The 20,857-nt window shown below is 41.7% G+C and overlaps 1 protein-coding gene across 1 annotated transcript; it reads left to right on the top strand.

The window, feature by feature from the left end:
- Window positions 1-1,722: 1,722 nt before the first annotated feature.
- LOC306807539 (inter-alpha-trypsin inhibitor heavy chain H4-like) lies at window positions 1,723-18,909 on the top strand. The gene is made up of 23 exons (XM_079317193.1): window positions 1,723-1,856; window positions 3,809-3,969; window positions 4,382-4,486; window positions 5,389-5,551; window positions 5,631-5,741; window positions 5,826-5,954; window positions 6,820-6,936; window positions 7,494-7,662; window positions 8,647-8,763; window positions 10,201-10,382; window positions 10,786-10,968; window positions 11,532-11,671; window positions 12,269-12,462; window positions 12,830-12,898; window positions 13,239-13,286; window positions 13,525-13,557; window positions 13,972-14,025; window positions 14,345-14,383; window positions 14,843-14,956; window positions 15,569-15,743; window positions 17,113-17,267; window positions 18,002-18,107; window positions 18,586-18,909. Exons 1-23 carry the CDS (start codon window positions 1,782-1,784, stop codon window positions 18,659-18,661), a joined length of 2,715 nt encoding a protein of 904 aa, XP_079173319.1. The 5' UTR covers window positions 1,723-1,781; the 3' UTR covers window positions 18,662-18,909.
- Window positions 18,910-20,857: the final 1,948 nt, after the last annotated feature.

Here is a 20,857-nt window from a genome sequence, read left to right on the forward strand (position 1 = left end):
TGGACCTCATCTGAAAAACGTGAGGGCCACAGCTGACACTGCAGCCTAAATCTGTGCTGTGAAAGCAGCTCTTTAACATCCGTGTGATTTTACACATGGGCATTAGAAAACTGATGATAGATCCACTTAATTAAAGCTTTGGCTCTTGCAGCTCTTAGGCCACTAAGTGTCTAATCCTGTGTATTTTAAGGGATTAAAGCATTATACAAGTTGTACAAGTTAATAGAATGTATAGCAGTTTAATTTTTTGTCTTTTAAAATATATATACACGTCCTGCTATAAAGGATATGATATTTGCAAGCAGTGTAAACAGTCAACCTGAGAAGATGTCTCGGGCTGCAATGTAGGATGAAACCAGCAGTGTGTATTCTATCACCATCTGTTGAAATCAGGTGGGGCAATGTTCTTTATCTCTTCCACAACCCATCCTTCCTCCAGGGAGATATCTTCTGTTAATGGGCCATTCAGTCCCAGTGCATGACTGATAAAATTACATTAACCCATTGGGAGATGCTCCAGCCAGGGGGAGGAGCCAAGCATTTCCTACCTAGATAAAAAATCTGAGATGTGGAACACCAAAGGAGCCTTTTTACACTGGATTCCAGAGAAGACCAGGCCCATCTATACCACCACTGCACCTTCAGAGGAAAACTGCACCCTTCTACAGAATTATTGCTTCTACAGAACCACATCTGTCATCCCACGAGCACTCCAGCCACCATTTAATCAGACTGTTACCAACACTCTGACCAACAGGGTGTCGGGTTGTATTCTGACTCTGTCAGTGTTTTTGTACTACTACATTTTATTTTCATTTTCCTATTAAGTTGTAGTTTTTGTTGGTTGGTTGTGTTTTTTTGGTTTTTTTTTATTTACACGTGCTAGTAAAGAACTGTTATTCCTATTCCCATATCTTTACCTGAGATCCCCTTAATTTCAAAATTCTAATAATTCAGAGGGAGGGAGTTTACATCTGCCATTTCAAGGGAGATTCCTGCCTTCCTTAGTAGATGTTTGTCTCTTATTTCAAAGAGAAATAAAGTTTATTTTTAAAAAGAGTTGATTAAAGCACAAGCCCTGTAAGACCAGGCTGTACTTAGCACATTCTTTGTAGTGAACTTGTAGACATCTAGTAAGTAATGAATTATTGAGCTCTGCTTTAATGTCTCCTTGCGACTCTGAGGCCACTAGAAGCTTGCTCCACATGGACACTTTGTAAAACAGGCATGGAGAAAACACAGATGCTTATATTTCCACAGGATCTTTGTGTTAATTTATCACAATGTCTGGCATTGCCTTCTAAAGGTCATGGCCTGTTGGCAGGGAGGCACAAAGGTTGAGAAAGCCATCAGCTGTAATATCTCATGTGAATGTTGCCAGTCCTGGCAATCTCCAAATCTCTGAAGTGCTTGTGATAATGTTAAGGATGTGCCATTTCAAATTATAACTGTGGAATATGGTAGAGATTCCTGCAGCTTGTTGCACAGACCAAGTTGTCTGCCCAAGGGATTTCATGTGACACAGTGAAATCTAATTTTTAAAAAAGCAATATAGAGATTTCTTAATTTTATGTGTTATGAAATATTAAAATTCTAATGTTTAAGGGCAAAGATCTGTTTGAAAAATAAGCATTAGCCAAGTCCGAGTTTTACCTATGTTTAATGGGTAAATATTAAATTTCCGTGTCTCTTCAAAGTCTACATGATATCCCCAAGTACAAGTTACTCATTAACTGATTAAGATAAACAGAGATTTCATTTGAAAATTTCTTTTTTCCAAAATGGAGCAGAGAACATTGCTTGCATTGATGGTCTTTTCCTCACTCATAGTGTTAGCAGAAACCATTGATCAGAAGGTATTTGGTCCATTTTTGTTATCATTATCTCATTTGGTGGTGTGGTGGTATTGTGATAACTGGCCAGGCAGCACAGGTAACTCCTCTGGTAGCTATTGCCTGGGGAACCTTGGGTGGATTGTGCTGAGATTTTAGAACTTTGGCTCTTTTGAAGGTCTTTTTGGTTGTTTGTTTGGGCTGTTATAGTATAAATATATTAGGAAGCATTCGTACATGTGTTTGGTCATGCTCTTCCTTCAGGATGTAAGATCTCAAATTTGACAGATCAGTAGCTCTGCCTTGGTCACCAGATGAGGTTTGGATCTTGACACAGGACCAAGCAAGCACTATGAAGTGCCAGGAGATTTCTGATGAGTGTGTAATAATAAATATGGAATGGAAAAGAGGAAAGTAGAAAGTTATTTGCACTGTCTGGAGGAGAAAACTCTGTTTTGTACCATCACAGTGGTGACTGGTGGCATTGAAAAACATCAATATTAGAGAGGAAGAAGAAGCTTTAAGTCAGAAGGTTTCTTTGTCCATTGTGCCTATTCAGAAAAGTGTGAAGTAGAACAGTTGGGGAGCAGGGCCAGGCCTTGTGGCTGCTTTAGGGACAGGAAGCCATGGGTGGGGTGTAGGGCCCACAGTGCCTCTGCCTTTGGGTCCATGCCTGGGGCTGCTCCTCTCTGCTTCTTTCACTGGGGGCACAGCAAAGCTCCTCCCCATGCTGCATCCCCTGGGTTGTGCTGGCCACAGCCTAAGATGCTGCTGGGGCTGGGTGAGTGCAGGAGATGCAGGTCCTCCTCCCTGCAGCATCCCTTGGGCTCTTGGCAGCAGAGGAGATTCTGCACCCGGTAAATTTCTCACAGGACAAGTTCCTCCTGTGTTGGAAGGATCCTCAGTGGGCAGCAATGGCCACCATGTGCCTGCACTGCCCCAGTGAGCCACAGCTTGGGACTTGGTGTTCATTATGGCAAAACCTTGCTTTGAGTGTGCCATGGGCAGGTTTGAGTATGGCAGGGCAGCAAACTTTTCCATTTCAGCCAGTGTCCTAATGAAGAAGAGGCCACTAGATGCTATTAACTGGCAAGCAAAATACAGGAGATTAATTATCAAAATACCTAAAGATCAATTAGCCATTCAAAAGACTTGGAGGCTGGAAAAGTAAAATCAGAAGTCAAATGATATGCTCTGCTGCTGAACTTTTTTATCTTAATGAGTTATTGGAATGTTGTGAGGCTGGTGATGCCCAGATCAGCCTTTCTCTAGTGCCACTGCTGAAACATGTGTAGGACCTTCTGAGAGACATCCCAAATGCCAAAGCAGGTGTCATGTAGGCAGGTGCTCCAGGCAGGTCTTAGTCCAGCCACCCTCTGGGGTGTTCCAGGCAGCTCCAGAATGGTGCCCATCTCCTTTGGGCATCAGGGACCCTGGAAGAACCAGACCAGGAGAAACATGAGTGCTCAAAGGGCATCTCTGCTTGTGCAACCAATGAGGGGTTGGGAGGCCCATGCGGGGTTTGGAACCTGCTAAACATCCTGTAGAACAAGGTACCAAAGCTGGAAAACAGGCAGCAAAGTCAACAGCTGGGAGAGTAAATAAACAGTCACACAATAAACAGGGACCTTCCCTGGGTCAGGTTTAAAGAGGCTTCTGATCTTCCTGAGGTAAATCTTGGGCAATGACGGGTGATGCAGCAGCAGAAGCTTCACTGTACTCCAAGAAGAGAAAAAGGTCCAACAGGAGCTTCTGTGGAGCAGCAAAATTGAGATGTGGCTGCAGGTTTTAGATAGTGCTTGTGGCTGCAGAGATGGAAATAAGCAGACTGCTTCAGAACAATCTCTTCCCCAGTTCCAGCCAGGCTTTAACAGTCCATTCCTTCATCAAACTTTTCCAACAGCATCATCTAGGTGAGGACAGCTTGGGAGCAAAACCTGGGTGTTTCTGTCTTAGTCTGTTCATTTTTTTCCCAGCCTGCTATTGAAATCTACAGCCTCCACGTGGACTGCAAGGTCACATCACGATTCGCTCACACTGTCATCACCAGCAGAATTATCAACCGAGCCAATGAGTCCCGAGAGGCCACCTTTGAAGTGGAGTTACCTAAGACAGCCTTCATCACCAACTTCTCCATGTAGGACCAGTCCTTACCTGCAGAGTGAAGGAAGCAGCTCTGAGGGGGTTCATCTTTCTGCTCAGGAGTTGCTGGGCAAAGAGCACAAAGAGGGTCTTCTGCAAAAATGCTCTGTGGGGCTAAGTACTAGGCAGCCAAATAGAAAAGAGATGCCCAGGGCCAGGCTGCTTGCTGCACAGGGTGGGTGACAGATGTGCTCAGTGGTGGTGTTTCTCCTGCTCCAGCCTCCTCAAGACTCTGCAAGGACAAGGGTTGTATTGCGGTGGTGGCTCCTTGCATCCTCCTGGGTGGGGAGGGATTTGGGAGGAAACACTGTCCCTTGCTCATGCCCAGAGAGCCACAAAAATCTGTTGAGTTCCTTTCCCCACTGCACTCTTTCTAATACTAACTAATTTTTATGGAAACCAAACAGGTCCATTGATGGTGAAGTATACCCAGGAAAAATAAAGGAGAAAGCTGCTGCTCAGAATGAGTATGACACAGCAGTCTCACAAGGACAGAGCGCTGGCCTAGTCAAGTACGTTCCTATTCTGAGTAAGGCTGCTCCAACAGCCCTCCTTGGCTTCCTGTTTGGCTGGGGGCAGATTAAACCCTGGAGACAGCCACATCTCAGTGGGGACAAATGTGAAAATCAGTCCTGGGTTCTTGGTGAGAGGGACAGTGTGTCTTTGTATATATATGCATATTTTTTTAAAAAAATATTAGTATTATATATATATATGATTTATAGGTGGTCCTGCAATGGGCTCCAGTAGGATGCATCCCTGTTTAGCAGTGCCTTGGGACTTGTCATAGAATCACTGTAGCACAGATCATGGAATGTCCTTGAAAGGGATCCACAGGGATCATCAAGTCTAACTCTTAAGTGAATGGCCCACAGAGGGAATGAACCAACAACCACCATGATGTTACTAGCACCATGCTCTGACCAGTTGAGCTGATCTCAGGGTCAAGGGTCATTGAAGATCATCTAGTTCCAAGACCCCTGCCATGGGCAGGGACACCTTTCAGGTTGCTCAGAGCTCCATCCAGCCTGGTTTCCCATCATTGGAGAGCACCTTGCCATGCTGGGAAGATGCTCAGTGCTGAGTGTGTCCTTGCAAGCACAAAGGACCATGGCCTTGAACAGATATCACAGTTTCAGGGTGCATTTAATCTGTGCTTCACAGGTATTTAGTCTGAGGCATCCAAGGGTTTCTGCTCCATTTCTCAGCTTGCAGCCATGACACATTAATGTAATGTATGTGGTGTACATAATAGCACCTGCAATGTAAAAAATCCTTTCTATGATGAACAATATTTACTGCAACTCTTCTTTTTAATCCCATGTGGCTGCTTGGCCTTTACTTCGCACACTTCACAAACTCTTGGCCACCAACCTTCCCTGCAGGAGATAAACCCCTGTTCTTCCCCCCCCAGAATTACAGACAGAAAGCTGGAGCAGTTCCACGTGTCTGTCAGCATCGCAGCTGCCAGCAAAGTCACTTTTGAGCTGACCTACGAGGAGCTGCTGAAGCGGCAGCTGGGGAAGTACGAGCTGCTCCTCAAGGTCCGGCCCAAGCAGCTGGTTAAGCACTTCCAGGTGAGCTGGGCAGGGAGCAGTGGCTTTTAGCACAGCCGTGTTCCCTCTGAGACACTGATGCTGATTTCTCTGCTGGCAGATCGATGTGCACATCTTCGAGCCCCAGGGCATTCAGTTCCTGGAGACAGACAGCACGTTCATGACAAACGAGTTAACTGAGGCACTCACCAAAGTGCTGAACGAAACCAAGGTGAGGCAGCAGCTGCCAGAGGTTACTGCCAGCAGCAGCTCTAAGTTATACTGCTCTAAATATTTCCCTCTGATTGCTTTGCAGGCTCGTATTTCATTTAAGCCAACTCTAGATCAACAGAAGAAAGATTCTATGCTTGGTGAGACGCTTCTCAATGGTGATTTTGTTGTGCGTTATGATGTTAAGAGAGAAGCCACTGCAGGTGATATACAGGTAAACAAAAAAGGAAATGAAAATGCTTCCAGATCACAGATAAGTCTGAATGTGAAATACAATCAGCAAAACAGCAACATTTGCTTTGAAATACCAAGAAACACAGGAAAAACTCTTCCCATTAATCCAGGGTCGGCAAGAACTGAGGGTGATACTCGGTAAATCCCCAGAGACACCAGGTGTATTGCAAAAACAGATCACTCAGGAAAAAAAAATCAATCTTTCCAATTTTATTCAAATACCAAATCTACGTTGGTATTTCATAGATGTATCTTTACACTCTTTTTTTTTTTTACTATTATTTTGGCTTCTCCAAAATAATATTTGTGGCTTCTTGTAAATGACGTTTAGAGGAATGTGATTTATATAACTTAAAATGATGCTTGGTCTCTGTGATAACTGAGGCATAACTAAATACAGCAGGAACTTAACAAATATTTATGAACCAATGCATATTCTAGGGAATAAAATAGAGTATTTTCCATATCATTTCACTGATGGAGTATACACTGGTGTGCAGTGTATACTCACAGCCACATTCAGCAGAGATGTACTCATAGGTAATGATAAAAAGGTTATGTGATACACAGTGATAATATGCATATATCATACATATGGCATTGAGGTGTCTCATACATATGTATGCATGCATGCTGCTCTCTGGTAATTTTCTCTCTACATACAGCCTTGCTTCCAGCTAGGAAATAGATTTTACTTTCTTTAATTTAAGCTCTTTGATTTGGGCTTATCGAGAGGAGCAGAATGCTGAATATGCTCTCCACTTCTTGCTATGCCAGAATGTTAAGATTCGTTCTTTATTTCTTTAGATGTATTTTTATAGATGATTTCACATTCTGTATTTCAGATTGTCAATGGGTATTTTGTCCATTATTTTGCACCCCAAGAAATGCCAGTGTTTCCCAAAAACGTCATCTTTGTTATAGACCGAAGTGGCTCCATGACAGGCAGAAAAATTCAACAGGTAACTTCCCTCAAAGCATGAGCTCTGGTAGCAGCAGTTACACACCCCCAGCCTTCTGAGGAAGCTACTGGGAATGTCTCATTTGAAACACACCCAGCAAACAATTCAGATTTATAGGAATGCTTGAAAACACATATGCACAGATTGAAGTTATTAGAGTAACTCTTGTCTGACACAGCTATTTTCATGGGTACTAAACACCGAGGCAGAGAGAGCTTTCTGCATCTTTGCAGAACTTTTTTGTGTTTATGTTTTTCTTTCATGAAGCTTAGAGAGTTAATGTATCTGTTACCTGTTTTATGTTTATTGATGACTGTGTATGTAGCTCTGCTTGAGAGCAGACAAGCCCCCTACAGCCCTCACAGGTTGGGTTTTGTGTTTCTAAGTTAAGTGAATTGCCTGATGGTCTCAACCTAAAACATAGCATTAGGATTTAATAAAGGCATTGGCTGCATCTGGAACAGAGCTGTAGAGAACCCCTTATTACACTGCAATTTCAATCCCAGCTCTGGCAAAGAAGTGGAAATAATCAAAATTATGGTTTCTCCTTGTAACAGACAAGGGATGCTCTGCTGAAGATTTTGCAGGATCTCCGCCCAGAAGATCATTTCAGCTTTATCACCTTCAACAACAAAGTGGCAGAGTGGAAGAGCTCTTTGCTGCCAGCCACTGAGGAGAACCTGGCCAGTGCTGCAGCCTTGGTGCAGACTCTCAATGCCAGGGGAGGTACACCTGCATGTAGCCACAAATATGCACCCAGTGGAATGAATAGCTTAGAAAATAATTATTTTTGCTTAGTTATATAGTGCTCCAGAGCTACTACCAGTGCTTACAAAACAAGTCAGTTTCTAAGACTTAAATGTGATGATGAGTGGGAAAGAAAGCCTGTAAGACTGGTGATTACATTATGAGATAGATATAGTTATATAATGTATAAGAGATGCTTACAGCACATCTATGAACCATACAAGCCACAAAGTTTCCAATTTTTATCACGGAGACAATTAGAAGATTCCTTGGTAGCACATTTTTCTATGGAAAAATGGCAATTCATTCAACATTTGACAGTAATTTGCTGACTTTTTTTTTCTTTTTATATCAAGTGTCCCCTTGTAAAACAAACAAACAAACAAACAAACAAAAAGGAAACACATCCAAAGTTATACTCCTTTGTAAGCCATGCCACAGAAATAAAGCAGGTAAAACAGACATGGCATTTCAGGTGCTGCATCAGTCAGTGTGCTTGGTGCTATTATTTTGTTTGAAGCACATCTCAAGGCTCTGTCTCCCTTTAATGTTACACTGTCAATATTAACAGAAGTTTCCTACCCCAGGCACTAACACCATAAACCCACCATGCTCAGCTCTTTTCTCTGACTTCTCATATAAGGCAGGGAAACTTTTCTTAAATATAGGTTAACAGATGACAGTGTGTTTACTTAAGCACTTTTTAATGGCTCTAGACATGTTTGTATTTCCCATGACATATGTGTGGAAAATGCTCCCAGAAGAGTACTCTGGCACTGTCACTGCAATATAGCACTCAGTAATTAAGTCCAGTAGGCTAAGTCTCTAAATCCTCCTCTCTTGGAAGGATTACTTCCCGCAGAAAACTTTAAACAAGTGTGCAGGGTCTGTGCAGATGGAGGGCAGCAGTCCCTGCAGATGATTCTCCTGTTCAGGTGAGCGATGCCTGCTCTCCCATTGCAGGCACAGACATCAGTGGTGCCCTGCTGGCTGCTGTGGGCATGCTGGACAAAGCTGAGGGGCTGCTGGAGAACAGCATCTCCATGATTATTTTGCTGACAGATGGCCAGCCCACTTCTGGTGAGTCAATGCTATGCTCAGTCCTCCCTCCCCTGGGTTTTTTTTTACTTTTGCATCCCAGTATTGGTAGACCTAGCCTGTGTTTTAGAAGAGCTTTGGAAAATGCAGGCTGAGCTACTGCTGGATCTGGAGAGGTGAGTTATGAGAGGGCTTTGTTGAGGGCTGTAGAGAATGATGGCACAGCCTGTGACATCCTTTAGCTGGGAATTGTTTTGCTGCATACTGTTGGCTCCCCAAGTTTATAAAGTCAAGGAAATTGGAGATATTCCAGGAACAAGTGAAACAGAAAAGTAAAATACCTAGAGACAAAACATGGACATTTTGCAGATACTGTGTACAGTCCTATTTGAGAGAGAGCTTCTTCACCCTCTGTACCTCAAACTTGAGATATTTACAATGTGCTTCTTGTTCTGTATTCTTTGCTATGTCTTAATTAGTGATCAGCTGTGACAGCACAAACCAAAGGACTGAGACTGAAATATCAGGTGAAATAAGCAACAACTCCCAGTGCAATGGCACAAACTCCCTTGTCTTGAACAGGGTTTTGTCTCAGTCTTGTTTGGCACCAGCATCACTCCAAGACCAGCAATATTAATTTGACTGTAAGCCCTTAATAAGATCAGTCTCCCTTTTAGATTGTGAGCCATTCTGCTTTGGGGGGTTGTTGATTTTGTTTGGGTTCTTTAATAAAATTCAGCTCAGAGTGCTGCCTTCCCAGCACACCACAGTGAGTCTCCAGTGCTCCCCACATCCAGCAGTTAGAAATTAGTGTCAGGCATAATTGCATGCATTGCCTTCCTTAGCAAAGCAGCTGAAAGGGAAAAATCTCAGCTGCTCCCATGATGTTGCTACAGGCAGTGACAGTTCCTGCCTGGAAATGCTGATGGACTCTCCACACATGGCCATCAGCAGCTCTTTAAATGAGGTCAGATGATGGTGTGAAAAGCTTTTCCCTCTGCCACACAAAGGAGCTGGGAGAGAAGCACGGCTGAGTTCATTGGCAGTTTGTTGGAATTGCACCATTAACCAATCCATTCTTCTCTGAATTGACACACATAATTTTTATGGATGGTACTTGTCTTTTGAATGCTTGATGAAGTGTTTCCATCCCTCGTGTTGTTAACTTGTAGTGTGTGCCCCTTCTGCACTAAAATCCTCCTCTGGCCCTGTAATCCTATAAAATATTTTGCACTTAGCCATGACAACATCAATAGTGCCTGGTAAAAGTCATTAGAGAAGAATCACGTTCTGCCACTCCATATGCAGAGTCGTGCTTTCATTTCTAATTTAATTACCAGCATTCTATCCCCTATCTTTTTAGTATTTTATTCTGAGTTATTTTTTAAAACTTCAGGCAGAATTTTCCATTAACTTGGTGCAGTCTTTTTGCACTTGAAAAGACCCAAACCTACAACGGTATTTTTGTTTCATTTACAGGAGAGAGAAATGTGGAAGTAATTCAAGAAAACGTTCAGAAAGCAATCAACGGGAAATATGCTCTTTTCTGCCTTGGCTTTGGGTTTGATGTCAGTTACAAATTCTTGGAGAAAATGGCCCTGAGCAATGGGGGAATAGCACGGCGTATCTATGAAAATGCGGATGCAGCCCTGCAGCTCCAGGTCAGGAGTAAGGAATGTGCCAGGAAAATCACCCATCAGCTACAGCTTATGTCTAGTCCTAGCAGAAAAATCACAGATCTTCCTGGATGAAATGTTGGGGTTGAGTCTACCTGTTACTTTAGTGGAGGGTGGAAGGCAATTTTGGGGTATCTGAGGGTTTGTACCCTCCACATATCCACGACTCAGAGCCTTCAAATCAGCTGCATCCAAACTGGGAAAATGACACTGTAAAATTTACTGTAAAAAGAGAAATTCTCCAGGGGAAGTGGACAGTTTCTGAGTTTGTGGTAGTCTTGCACTACTGAAGAAAAAGCTTTTTAAGGGGGCTTCAGACATTCAACATATTGCTTTGCATAATTTGCTGTCATTTGTGTGTGTTCTCTGTCTCACTGCTTTTCTTTAGGGCTTTTATCAAGAAGTGGCTACCCCAATATTAATGCAAATTGAAATGCAGTATCCAGAAAATTCCATTGAAGGATTAACCAAGAACAATTTCAAGGTGTTTTTTGAGGGATCTGAAATTATAGTATCTGGAAAAATAAGTAATGAGCTGGATATTTTGCCAGTGGAGATTAAAGCTCAGTCAGTAAGTGTTTAGTTTACTAATTGTGAAAAATATCTCTCCCTTCTGTCTTTTGTGGCACAATAGGAGGCTTCAAGAAATGTTTTGTGTTCAGTATATGTTCTTTACGTTTTGGCATTCAGCTGTTTTCCCATTGTTTGAACTCTTAGATAATTTGCTAAATTACCCTCTCTTGAATTTGCTACAAAAGAAAAACTTGAAGAATATCCACAAATATGCAAACAGTAATTTTAATTAAACTTTGTTGATTCTTTAACAAAATCTAAAGTTTTGCCTTTTAAGCACTTTAAGGTTTCTATTGTTGCAATGAAGTAGGAAATCTCAGTTATTCATCTCAAAAATGCTGAAATAAAATTTAATTACCTCTTTTTTTCATCATTGCTTCAAGACCAGAAATATATATCTGAAGTACATGCTTTTCAGATACTTTGGATTTGCATTTTCCAATGGGCAAGAACAAAATTGAAGGACAACTTGTACTAAAAGAGATTCTTTTAAGTCTAATAATGTGACTATAAATGAAGTCTGGAGCTGCTCTTTTGATGGTCAGTTTTCTCCCACTTCAGCACACGAGTAACTTGACTCTTAAGGAAGAAGCAAATGTCAAAGAGAAGGAGCAGGTGTTCCAAAACCAAAGATACATCTTTGGGAATTTCATAGAGAGACTGTGGGCTTACTTGAGCATTCAGCAGCTTCTGGAAAAAGCGTAAGTGATTTTAATGCTTCACATAACAAACTCCAAACTTCTCAAAACATAAATTCCCTATTCACAAATGATATGAGCAGAAAATACAAAGAAACAGAAATATATCTCCAGACAGTATCCAAAACATAATATACTGGGAGAATACTACATTACTGTATGATGAACATGAAGTGCCTTTCAGTTTTTGGTAGCCCTGCAACATTCAATTTCGTACATATATGAGCACATAATGTAATGCATCCTTCATGACATTACTATGAAATAGATTTCAATTGCATGGATGTGTTGAGCTGTTCTTGCACACCCAGAAATACTGTCTGTAGATAAGGAAATGGCAATAGCTAGGGAGTAGAACAATATGGATACTTCAAAGATCATGTACCTATTACTTTCATGCATTTAAACCATACATAGGCTCCAGTGTTGCAAAGAATTAAGCATTTCCATAATTTCAGACACATGAACAGATGAGTTATTCCCATAAGACTACTGACCCTTCAATAATAAATATCTGTGGAGATACAGCCAATATGTAAGGGAATCTGATTTGTTCATATTCTCTACATATTTTTGCTTCATCATTAACACAGACTTTAGTATTTCAGCTCAAGAAGAGGACCAGAAGGCCCTGGAGGCCCAAGCCTTGGATCTGTCCCTGCAGTACAGCTTTGTCACACCCCTCACTTCCATGGTGGTCACCAAACCCCAGCAGAAGGAGGAGCTGGCAAACAAACCCACGGAGGCTGGTAAAAACAGCCCCCCCCGAAACACTCTGCTCTTCTCAATTTGCTGTTGTTGACTTTCACTTAGGTTTATTTGATAGTGATATAATGAGGCAAATTGGAGGCAGGAGTTCAGGGATTGGCTTGCAGGATTTTTTTGAAAGGTGAAGTGTTGAAACAGGCACTACAATAGAAATGGAAAATAGTTTCTTTAAATATTAACTAAAGGTAGTCTAATAGCTGTTACTATTATACTCCTGACAATGCAAAGGGATTCCACCATTTTCTCTGAATGCAGGGGAATGCAGGGGGAAAAGCATGGCCTCAGAGTTTTGCAAGTGCTCTATATACTCATCCTTTAACACAAAAAATCTCATCAGCTGAAGCCCTTGTCCCAGTTTGCTGGTCCACATGGGTAAAGTAATTCAGTGTTGACTGAATGACACTCATCTGTCCCTCTTCCTCTTGACAGATAATGAGAGGCCCAGGAGTCTTCTAGTAGGAGGTAAATGTTTTCTTCTTTTCCAGTAGCATATTTTCACAGTCTCTAATAAAAAAAAGAAAAAAAAAAAAATCAAAAAACTACTAAACCAAAACAAACAAAAGAGTTAATGGTGGTTGTTGTATAGAGGAAAGTATCTGATATTTGCAAAAATGTGTGAAGTAAATTGTAAGCAATGCCTGCCACAGTCTCTGCAGGTTTTGGGTCAATAGCAGGGTCAAAAGGAGAAAATCTTCCATGAAGAACTTCTCAAAGGTCAAAATTATTTATGCTCTTGAGGAAAAGCAGTTCTTCAGTCAATGGTGTTAATGATGCTTTCTGCTTCTTCTTACCATGTGTGAAGCACCTTTCAAAAGCTCCCGCCCAAGAATGCCTTCTGAGGATGTCTCAGGTATTTTTTTTTTCCTCTCTGGAAACTGCATTTATTAGAATAATTATTTTATAGGTGAAGAAACTTGGTTTTGCTCTAGTTCTTTCACAGAAATGTATTGAGAGAATCACAATGCTGCCCCGTTTTTGGAGGTTGCCTCTTTCAAAGTGGTGCTGGGGAGTTCAGTAGCAGAACTACTCCTGTAAAGTATGTAATACAATCATGAGTAAAACACAGATACTTTCTTTTCTTTCTCCAGGTTCTCATAGACTGATGAGTGGGTCATCTGCTAGTAAGTAGTCCTCCTCTTCTTCTATTCAGAATAATTCTATGGAGCTCATTTCCTATGTAGGGTCATATCAACCTTATTCTAATAAATGCATTTGGATTATGTTGCACAATTCAGTTTTTATAAATGTGTATTTCAGTCCACAGATACTTTATAATGAACTATAAACTTTTGAAAGTTCCCTTTTCAAAAATAAAAAAAATATGCCTCCTGAAAATAAATGTGAAAGTTCTGGGGAAGTATATATTAGTAAGCTGAAAGAAATGGATGTAAAAGCAAAATAATTCACCAGTCCTGGGCTATCCAGAAAAGTCAGTGGACAGCAAGCAGGACAGATTCCCTGTTTCAAAGGGTGGGGAGGGAGGTGCAAGGCATAAACCCAAAGCAACAAAATTTGGGGAAACCTTTTTCTTTCAGGTCGAAGGAGCTCTGAGATCCAAACTCGCGGCAACAGGAGGATGTTTTCCACAGGTAGCTGCTCTCAGTGGGGTCAGAGGGGCTGGGCAGGGTGTGCTGCATTCAACACTGCCCAGTGACCCTGGGGAACACAGCTCTAAACCCTCCCACAGCTCCAGGTGAGCGTGGGCCCATGGCACAGTCCCTCCTGAAACAGGCACAGCATGTTGTGCTTTTGTCCCCATTGGGACATCTCATCTCAGGCAAAGCTCTCCACAGCTGTCAGTGAAGAGCTCTGCTGAAAAGGCTTCTGTCCAACATTTGTCCTGGTTCATCAGCTGACTTAGAGACAAAAGTTTTGTTAAACTCTTCTTACCAATTTCAATTATTTCAGTTTCCAGGTTCAGAGATGCCATAGAAGCACAACCTTTGGGTAAGTGACACACATCCTAGTCCCATTTCAATTATTAATGTAACTGCAAACACTTATTCATGCAAAAATACTTTTTCTGACTGCATCAACTCTGAAAATCTTTTACCTCTTCTTGCAAGCCTTGGCTAGTTCTTTCCACTTAGGCAGAAAATGTCCCTGTATAAGACCTGTTTGACTAGAGGATATAAGAAATGCAGTACAACAAATCTTCAGCCTAAACCTTGTTAAAGGCTCATTGTCCTTAGTAAACTCTGTATTTAAAATCTGTTGGTCTCATTCATTCAAGATGCTGTGCCTGGGTGTGCTTTTCAGCAGTTATTACTTTGTTTTTAATCATTCTATCCTATAAAAACTGTAGCTGCTGTTTGAGGTATAAATCTATACATTATTTTTGCTGTGCCTATCCAGGGCACAGGCTCGATTTTTTTGGTTGCTGATATTTTTCTTCTGTCTTTTCAGCCTATGAACACCCACAACTTCTCTTGCAATTACCCAGACAAAATGAAAGAATCTGCTTAAATATTGATAAAAGATCACAAACCTCTGTCCAGCTGGTGTCAGATCCAGAGCAGGGTGAGTGAGCCATGTTACCCCAATACCAAGACAAGGAGAGCCACTGGGTCTGTGAGCACAGTTGGTGTTTTTGGGAACAACCTCCTCTCAAGAAGAGCCTTGCACTGCCCAGAGAGGCTGTGGTAAATTCTGCCTTTCTGTCAGGTAATATTAGTAGAGGTGCAACAGCTAGGGGCACTTCTCACAGGTCTGGCTGAGGGTCACCTCCTCCTGCTGGTGTCACATCCTCCTCAGTCCTTAGGGTTTTGTCCTACTCAGCCCTTGGGACTTTGGAGGATGCAGAGACCTTAAACCTCATGGCCCCTGTGTGCCAACAGAAAGGAGCATGCTCTGGATGCACAGCAGATTTTCTGTGGTCCTGTCCTTGAGGAGCCATGGCCTGGGCACCAGGAACCTGCTCTGATTATGGAACAGAGATACCTCTGCAGGAGGTGGAAGCATGGGGTTAAATAGGCTCTAAACAGTCTTGGGGCATGTGGAGCTGAAATCCAGAAATGCCCCAAAGAACTAGATTTGAGACCCTGGAGTCATTTCAGTAGCAAAACTGGAGTAAGTTTATTAAGATCACTTGTACCTTAAGAGAAGAATCACCTGACAAATTTTGTGTTAAAGGACTCACTGTGACAGGGAAGCTTGGAGATGGAGTAAATCACTTTGTGCAGTTTGATATTAACTATGAGAATCCTCCTGTGCAAATCCATGTCTACACTCATGCAATCCTTGTAAGCCACAATAACAAGAATGATTGGTTGTCATGGACAAAGTCAGCCTCCTCCACCCTCCAGGGGTAAGAAATATCTTCCTGTCTTTTCCTAAACTTGAAAATGTGTCAGATCTTTGTTCATTTGTTCATTCTACTTTCCCACTTACCTGAAGTAAGTGCTTCCAAATATCCTTCTCCAGTAAGTATATATCACTGTGAGTAGCAGCAGGATGTCTTCATAATCCCCCATTTCAAATTTAGAGAAGGAAATAAGTTTGATTTTAATTGTCCACGTGTTTGTAAAGAGAACCAGAACCACTGCACCATCAGCCTGCTGTTCATGTATTTATGTTCCAAAGGCAAGGAGCCATGCAGAGCAGCCTGGTGCCACCAGCAGCCTCTTTGTGTTCCTCCAGGGCAGAGTGAGTGCTGCCAAGTGATGGCTTTGACATTTACTGTCCTTTTATGCAGCACTTGGCTCCCCACAGGCTGGGGTTTTCTTTCTCCTCAGTTTTAGCAGTAACTCCCATCTGGGAAGCTGACATTTTTTATGGGCAGGCATAAAGTATTGCAATTGCTGTCTGTAACTAAATGTCCACTGCAGGAGAAGGAATACTTTATAAGCAGACTTTATTTGTTAGAGCAATTAGAGCAGCATCCCTCAGTACCACAAGGAAGAGCTGAGTGTAGCTGGTTGCCCCAGCCTTTTTATGTTGCTGGAATAAGTCTCCACAGGGATCCCCTGCTGGCCTGGAGCAGACAGGACACACATCACTGCTCCCCCACATGCAGTTCTAGACAATAACTAGTCTGACAACAACTGCTTTCAATTATTCTTGTAACCCAAACAGAGCCAAGAACTTGCTGGATTTATGTCCCAGTATAATTTGCTGAGCAGAATGATCCTCCTGCTTCAATCCAGCACCCGAGCCCTTGCATCAGCACTTTGGTGGTGGCTTTGTTAATCCTGTCTGCAGGGAGCAAAATGACAGTGACATTTGTGTTCTGCAGGACCACCTGGGATCACAATAACATTAATAGGTCAGAAGAAAGGCAAGGGCTGAAAAACTTGTGAAATATCCAAGAAAAAAAAATAATGTTCATAAAAAAAGATTGTATTATTTTTTTAGTCTACCTTTTTTCTCATTAAAATGGTGAGAATTTTTTTCCCCATCCAAGCATTTCTTGTTGTTATGGACAATAAGGTGTATTCGTCAGCAAAAAAAATTGTCCTCTGGCATATTTGCAAGACCTGTTGTGCAGTACAGAAAAAAAATATATTCTACCCAATATTTTCTATCTTAAAAATGACTACAAACAGATCAGGGAAAATGCAATTGCAAAGAGATAAAAGGCAACAATAAAATTATTTTGATTAATTAATATCAGTTAGTTAAATACATATTCTTTCTACACTTTATTCTTGGAAATAATTTCCTAATTTACTTCCCAGGTTGAGAGTGTCAGTTGAAAAGGAAAGGAGCATTACAGCATCACTGCCTAACACAGTCACTGTAAAAATTTCCTTGGTCAAGTTTCCAGATGATTTCCTTGGGCTCTACTTCTTGAACACCGACCGCTTTTCAGACCAAGTCACTGGAGCCCTTGGTGTGTATCACTGGGGGTGTGTGCAGCAAAGAATGCTCTGAAATGACAGTGCAGCTGGGGGCTTGTTTCAGGGAGATCTTGAGAAACTTTGCATTTAATTTATTCTTTTTGAACATTTAACTTTTACTGCCCAGCAATCCCAAAAAGGGGAGGTCTCACTCTGGGAACATAAAACACAATGCTTTTCCACTCACCAGTGGCACAACCCTAAGTAGCCCTTTATGGGTTTAGAAGATGTTAAAATAAGACAGAAATAATAGTTGGGCTTAACCTCAACTGTGCTGTGGAATTACATGATTGATGCAGAAAATTCATTTGATGCCAAATAACAGACTATAAATAATGGACATATAATTGTAAACAATCATGGTTAGGAATGAAAGCCAGCTGCTCCTGAATGTCTTGGCTCCAAAAATCCTGGTGGGATCTCAGTTGAAGTTGTTTTGGAAACTTTGCAAACAGAGAGGCTCCAAATTCCAAAAACCACAAGGAAGAAATAATTGTGAAAAACCATCAGAGAAAGGCTGAACCTTCCTATGGAGAATGTTAGGGATAACAGATGAAACAGAAGAATTTTCTGAACTTACTAAATGGAGCATCCAAACATGATCTTTGGGGTTTTTTTTCTGAACTGATGAGCTGCTCTCGTGGTGTTAGAGCAGCCATTTGGCTTAAACAAACAGCAACACTCAACTGGTTTGTATTTTTAAATAATTTCTGTGTCTGTTGCTTAGGTCAATTTTATTCAAAAGCACAATTTGGGAGTAACTCCAACAATGATCAGGGAGCTGTGGAAAGACTCCTGAGAGCAGTGTCTGGATCTGAGCACAAAATTACCAGGTACAGATATTGGGGGGGGGGGGGGGGGGAACAGGATGGAGCTGGATAGATGACTGTGCCTTGAGATGTATTTTATCAGCAAATACCAGAGATCAAAGAAATGAAACTGAGGGAGTGTTTGCAAGAACACACCTCTCTGGTGTAAGTAACCTCCATTTTAATTTTTCCCCAATAGCCTGCATTTGTTGTTTAAGTGATGCTACAGGGCTCATGGCTTCTGTTTCACTGGGGGAAATAATTACACCCTGGGGTGCAGCTTGCATTGTTTTCCTGGGCAGGGAGGGTGTTTCCTCAGTTGGGTTTACCATGAGAAAAAATTTCTATCCTTCTACTGCTTTTAGCACACATCTGTGATGGGGAGTAAGTGCTGTGAGTGTGCAGGTCCTGGGAGTGCTGAGGTGCTTCTGACTCCTGGTGCCATCTGCACATCAGGGCCCTTTGTGTTCTCACAATTTCTCTTCTTTTGATTTCATTTCAGGTTGTACAAGAAAGATTACAGACTTGAGTCAGCTGGTGAACCTGTTTCCTGCTGGTCGATAGATCTAACTCCCTAGAACAAAAAAAATCTTGAAGAAAATGATGCAAATGAAGCTCTTCAAAGTATTTATGATACTTTCATCAAGAAAACCACACAGTTAAAGCCTTATTGCTGCTCTCTATATGTGTTACAAATATTTTACCTTGAAATAATTATACTTTCAAGATATGATGGTGTTCGGTTGTTTGCTATTTGAAAATTATTTCTAGTCTGCAATGTGGTTTTGTTGCTGAAGATTTATGTGAATGAACTAAATAAAATTGATATTATCATCTCACAGTTATATGGACACGTGGACTTAGGTTTCCAAATAAAAATCAGTAGTGGCATCATCCAAGCCAACAAATGTGTCATGCAAACAGTAACAGATTTCTAAAACTTTATCCAGTGTTTTGTGAAAACACCATGAAGTTTTAGGCAGTATCAGTTTACCACATCTCTCATTTTCTGTTTTATTGCTGTATCAGGGTTCTCTTGGAGGTGGTTCTGATAGACCATTCGAAGCTCATGAAATCAGCAGGGAGTGGGGCTGTGTGTGGGATGCAAACCCACACCAGCTGTGCTTCAGTTCATTGGTGCAAAAGTCTCTGAGGCTCCTTTTTGAAAACGTCTGCAGAACAGCCATTGACTGGTTGCAAAAACCTCTGGTTGCAACACACAACACTTCAACTCCAAAAGTTAGCAGCTTTTTGGGCACAATTTCATACATTTTGCAAGCATTGGAAGGTGTTTTACTAATAATGAAACATCTCAAACCCAACCTGCTGTGCATGGAGGCAACACTGCACAGTAAACACACACACACAGAAGCTCTGCCCATGAAATCCAAGCTGTAGTCTCAGATTTCTGCTTTAAGTTTTAATTCCAAAATGATTTTGTTTTGGAATTTCAATTCCTTTGTATTTTTGAGCCCAAAAATATGCCAACATTGTAGGCAGTTTAACAGAAGTTGCCTTCTATCTTGCCAATAATATATAACTGGAAAAACCTTTTTATTTTAAAGCAATGTACTAAAAGAGAAACAGTTTCTTGCCAAAGTCAATAAGCTAAAACAAACTGTGTAATTAGAGGCCTGTTTTGTAAAAGAACTGTGCAGACACGATGCCAAGATTTCTTTGTGTGAATTCTTGTGCTTTCAAGGTGCTGATTTTGCTGCACAAATTACATGACAAACAATGTGGAATTTGGAAACTGGAAGCACCATATTGCTCACTTCACTGCACCAAAAACAGGCTCCCAATCTGATTGTTTCCATTATAGATTAACTTGGCATTTGAATTACAAACTGTTGATCCAGGGTTGTATCAGCAGACTTGCTGCAAATCAAATATTCCCTGCTTTCAGCTGTAGAGTGTCTGTGTGTCACCTTAATTTGTTGTTTAGTGTCCTCCTGTGCTTTCCAAGCCCCCAAGTGAGTTCTGGTGGGTTTCTGGTTTCTTGTGTTCCCTTCCCTTGCTCAGAAGCTGAATGCAGATGCAGTAATGAGTGTTTTGCATTTTGTAGTTTCTAATTCCAATACTAATTAGTGCCAGTGTATATGAAACAGATCTACACATATCTCACAGGACATGGCCCCACACTTCTCTTTTAACCAGCACTGTAGCCATCAGCAGGAGGAGTAAATGTTTTATCTAACTGTGAGCATGTCTGCTGCTTCTCTCTGCCCTCTGTTCCCTCCAGCTACACTTGCTGTTACCTCCTGCCTTGCAGGAATCTCTCAGTGCTTGTTGAACAGGAGACAATGCAGAAGCAGACCAGAGTCCCTGACAGCAACTTGTGGCTCCCAATTCAGTCACAGACAGGACTCCAGAGTTTTGCCTCATCCCCATAAATCAAACAGGAAGTTCTGGCTGCCCAGGATTGCCTTGTGCCCAAACTCTGCCAGCCAAGCAGGTCAAGGTCTGCTGTCCACTGCTCTGCTTTATTGGGTTAAGGGAGCAAGTGAGGCACAGCCCTCACGGGCAGTGACACAGCTCCTGTCTCAGGATCCCTTTATTTCATTCTATTCCATCTAATTTATTCTCTTTCACCAAAAATTTAGAACCATGTAAACTTAAACTTACTAGTTTTAATGTTCTGGTCTTCTCTGCCTCCTTCCAGCTGCTCTCCCAGCCTTCCTTGTTTTTCAGTCACAGTAGAAATTACTGTTTTCTTTCACCATTTCTGATTGGATTTAGCAGGCAAAGATCTGCAGCCACTGTGACACCCTCTC

This window comes from Erithacus rubecula (assembly GCF_903797595.1).
Source record: "Erithacus rubecula genome assembly, chromosome: 13".
Lineage (NCBI taxonomy): Eukaryota > Metazoa > Chordata > Aves > Passeriformes > Muscicapidae > Erithacus > Erithacus rubecula.

Excerpts from the sequence above, each read along its gene's own strand:
- LOC306807539 (XM_079317193.1), top strand. The coding sequence starts at position 1,782 with ATGGAGCAGAGAACATTGCTTGCATTGATGGTCTTTTCCTCACTCATA. Across the intron at positions 14,384-14,842 it reads CATAGAAGCACAACCTTTGG|CCTATGAACACCCACAACTT; the intron begins GTAAGTGACACA and ends CTGTCTTTTCAG. Across the intron at positions 17,268-18,001 it reads CCAAGTCACTGGAGCCCTTG|GTCAATTTTATTCAAAAGCA; the intron begins GTGTGTATCACT and ends TCTGTTGCTTAG.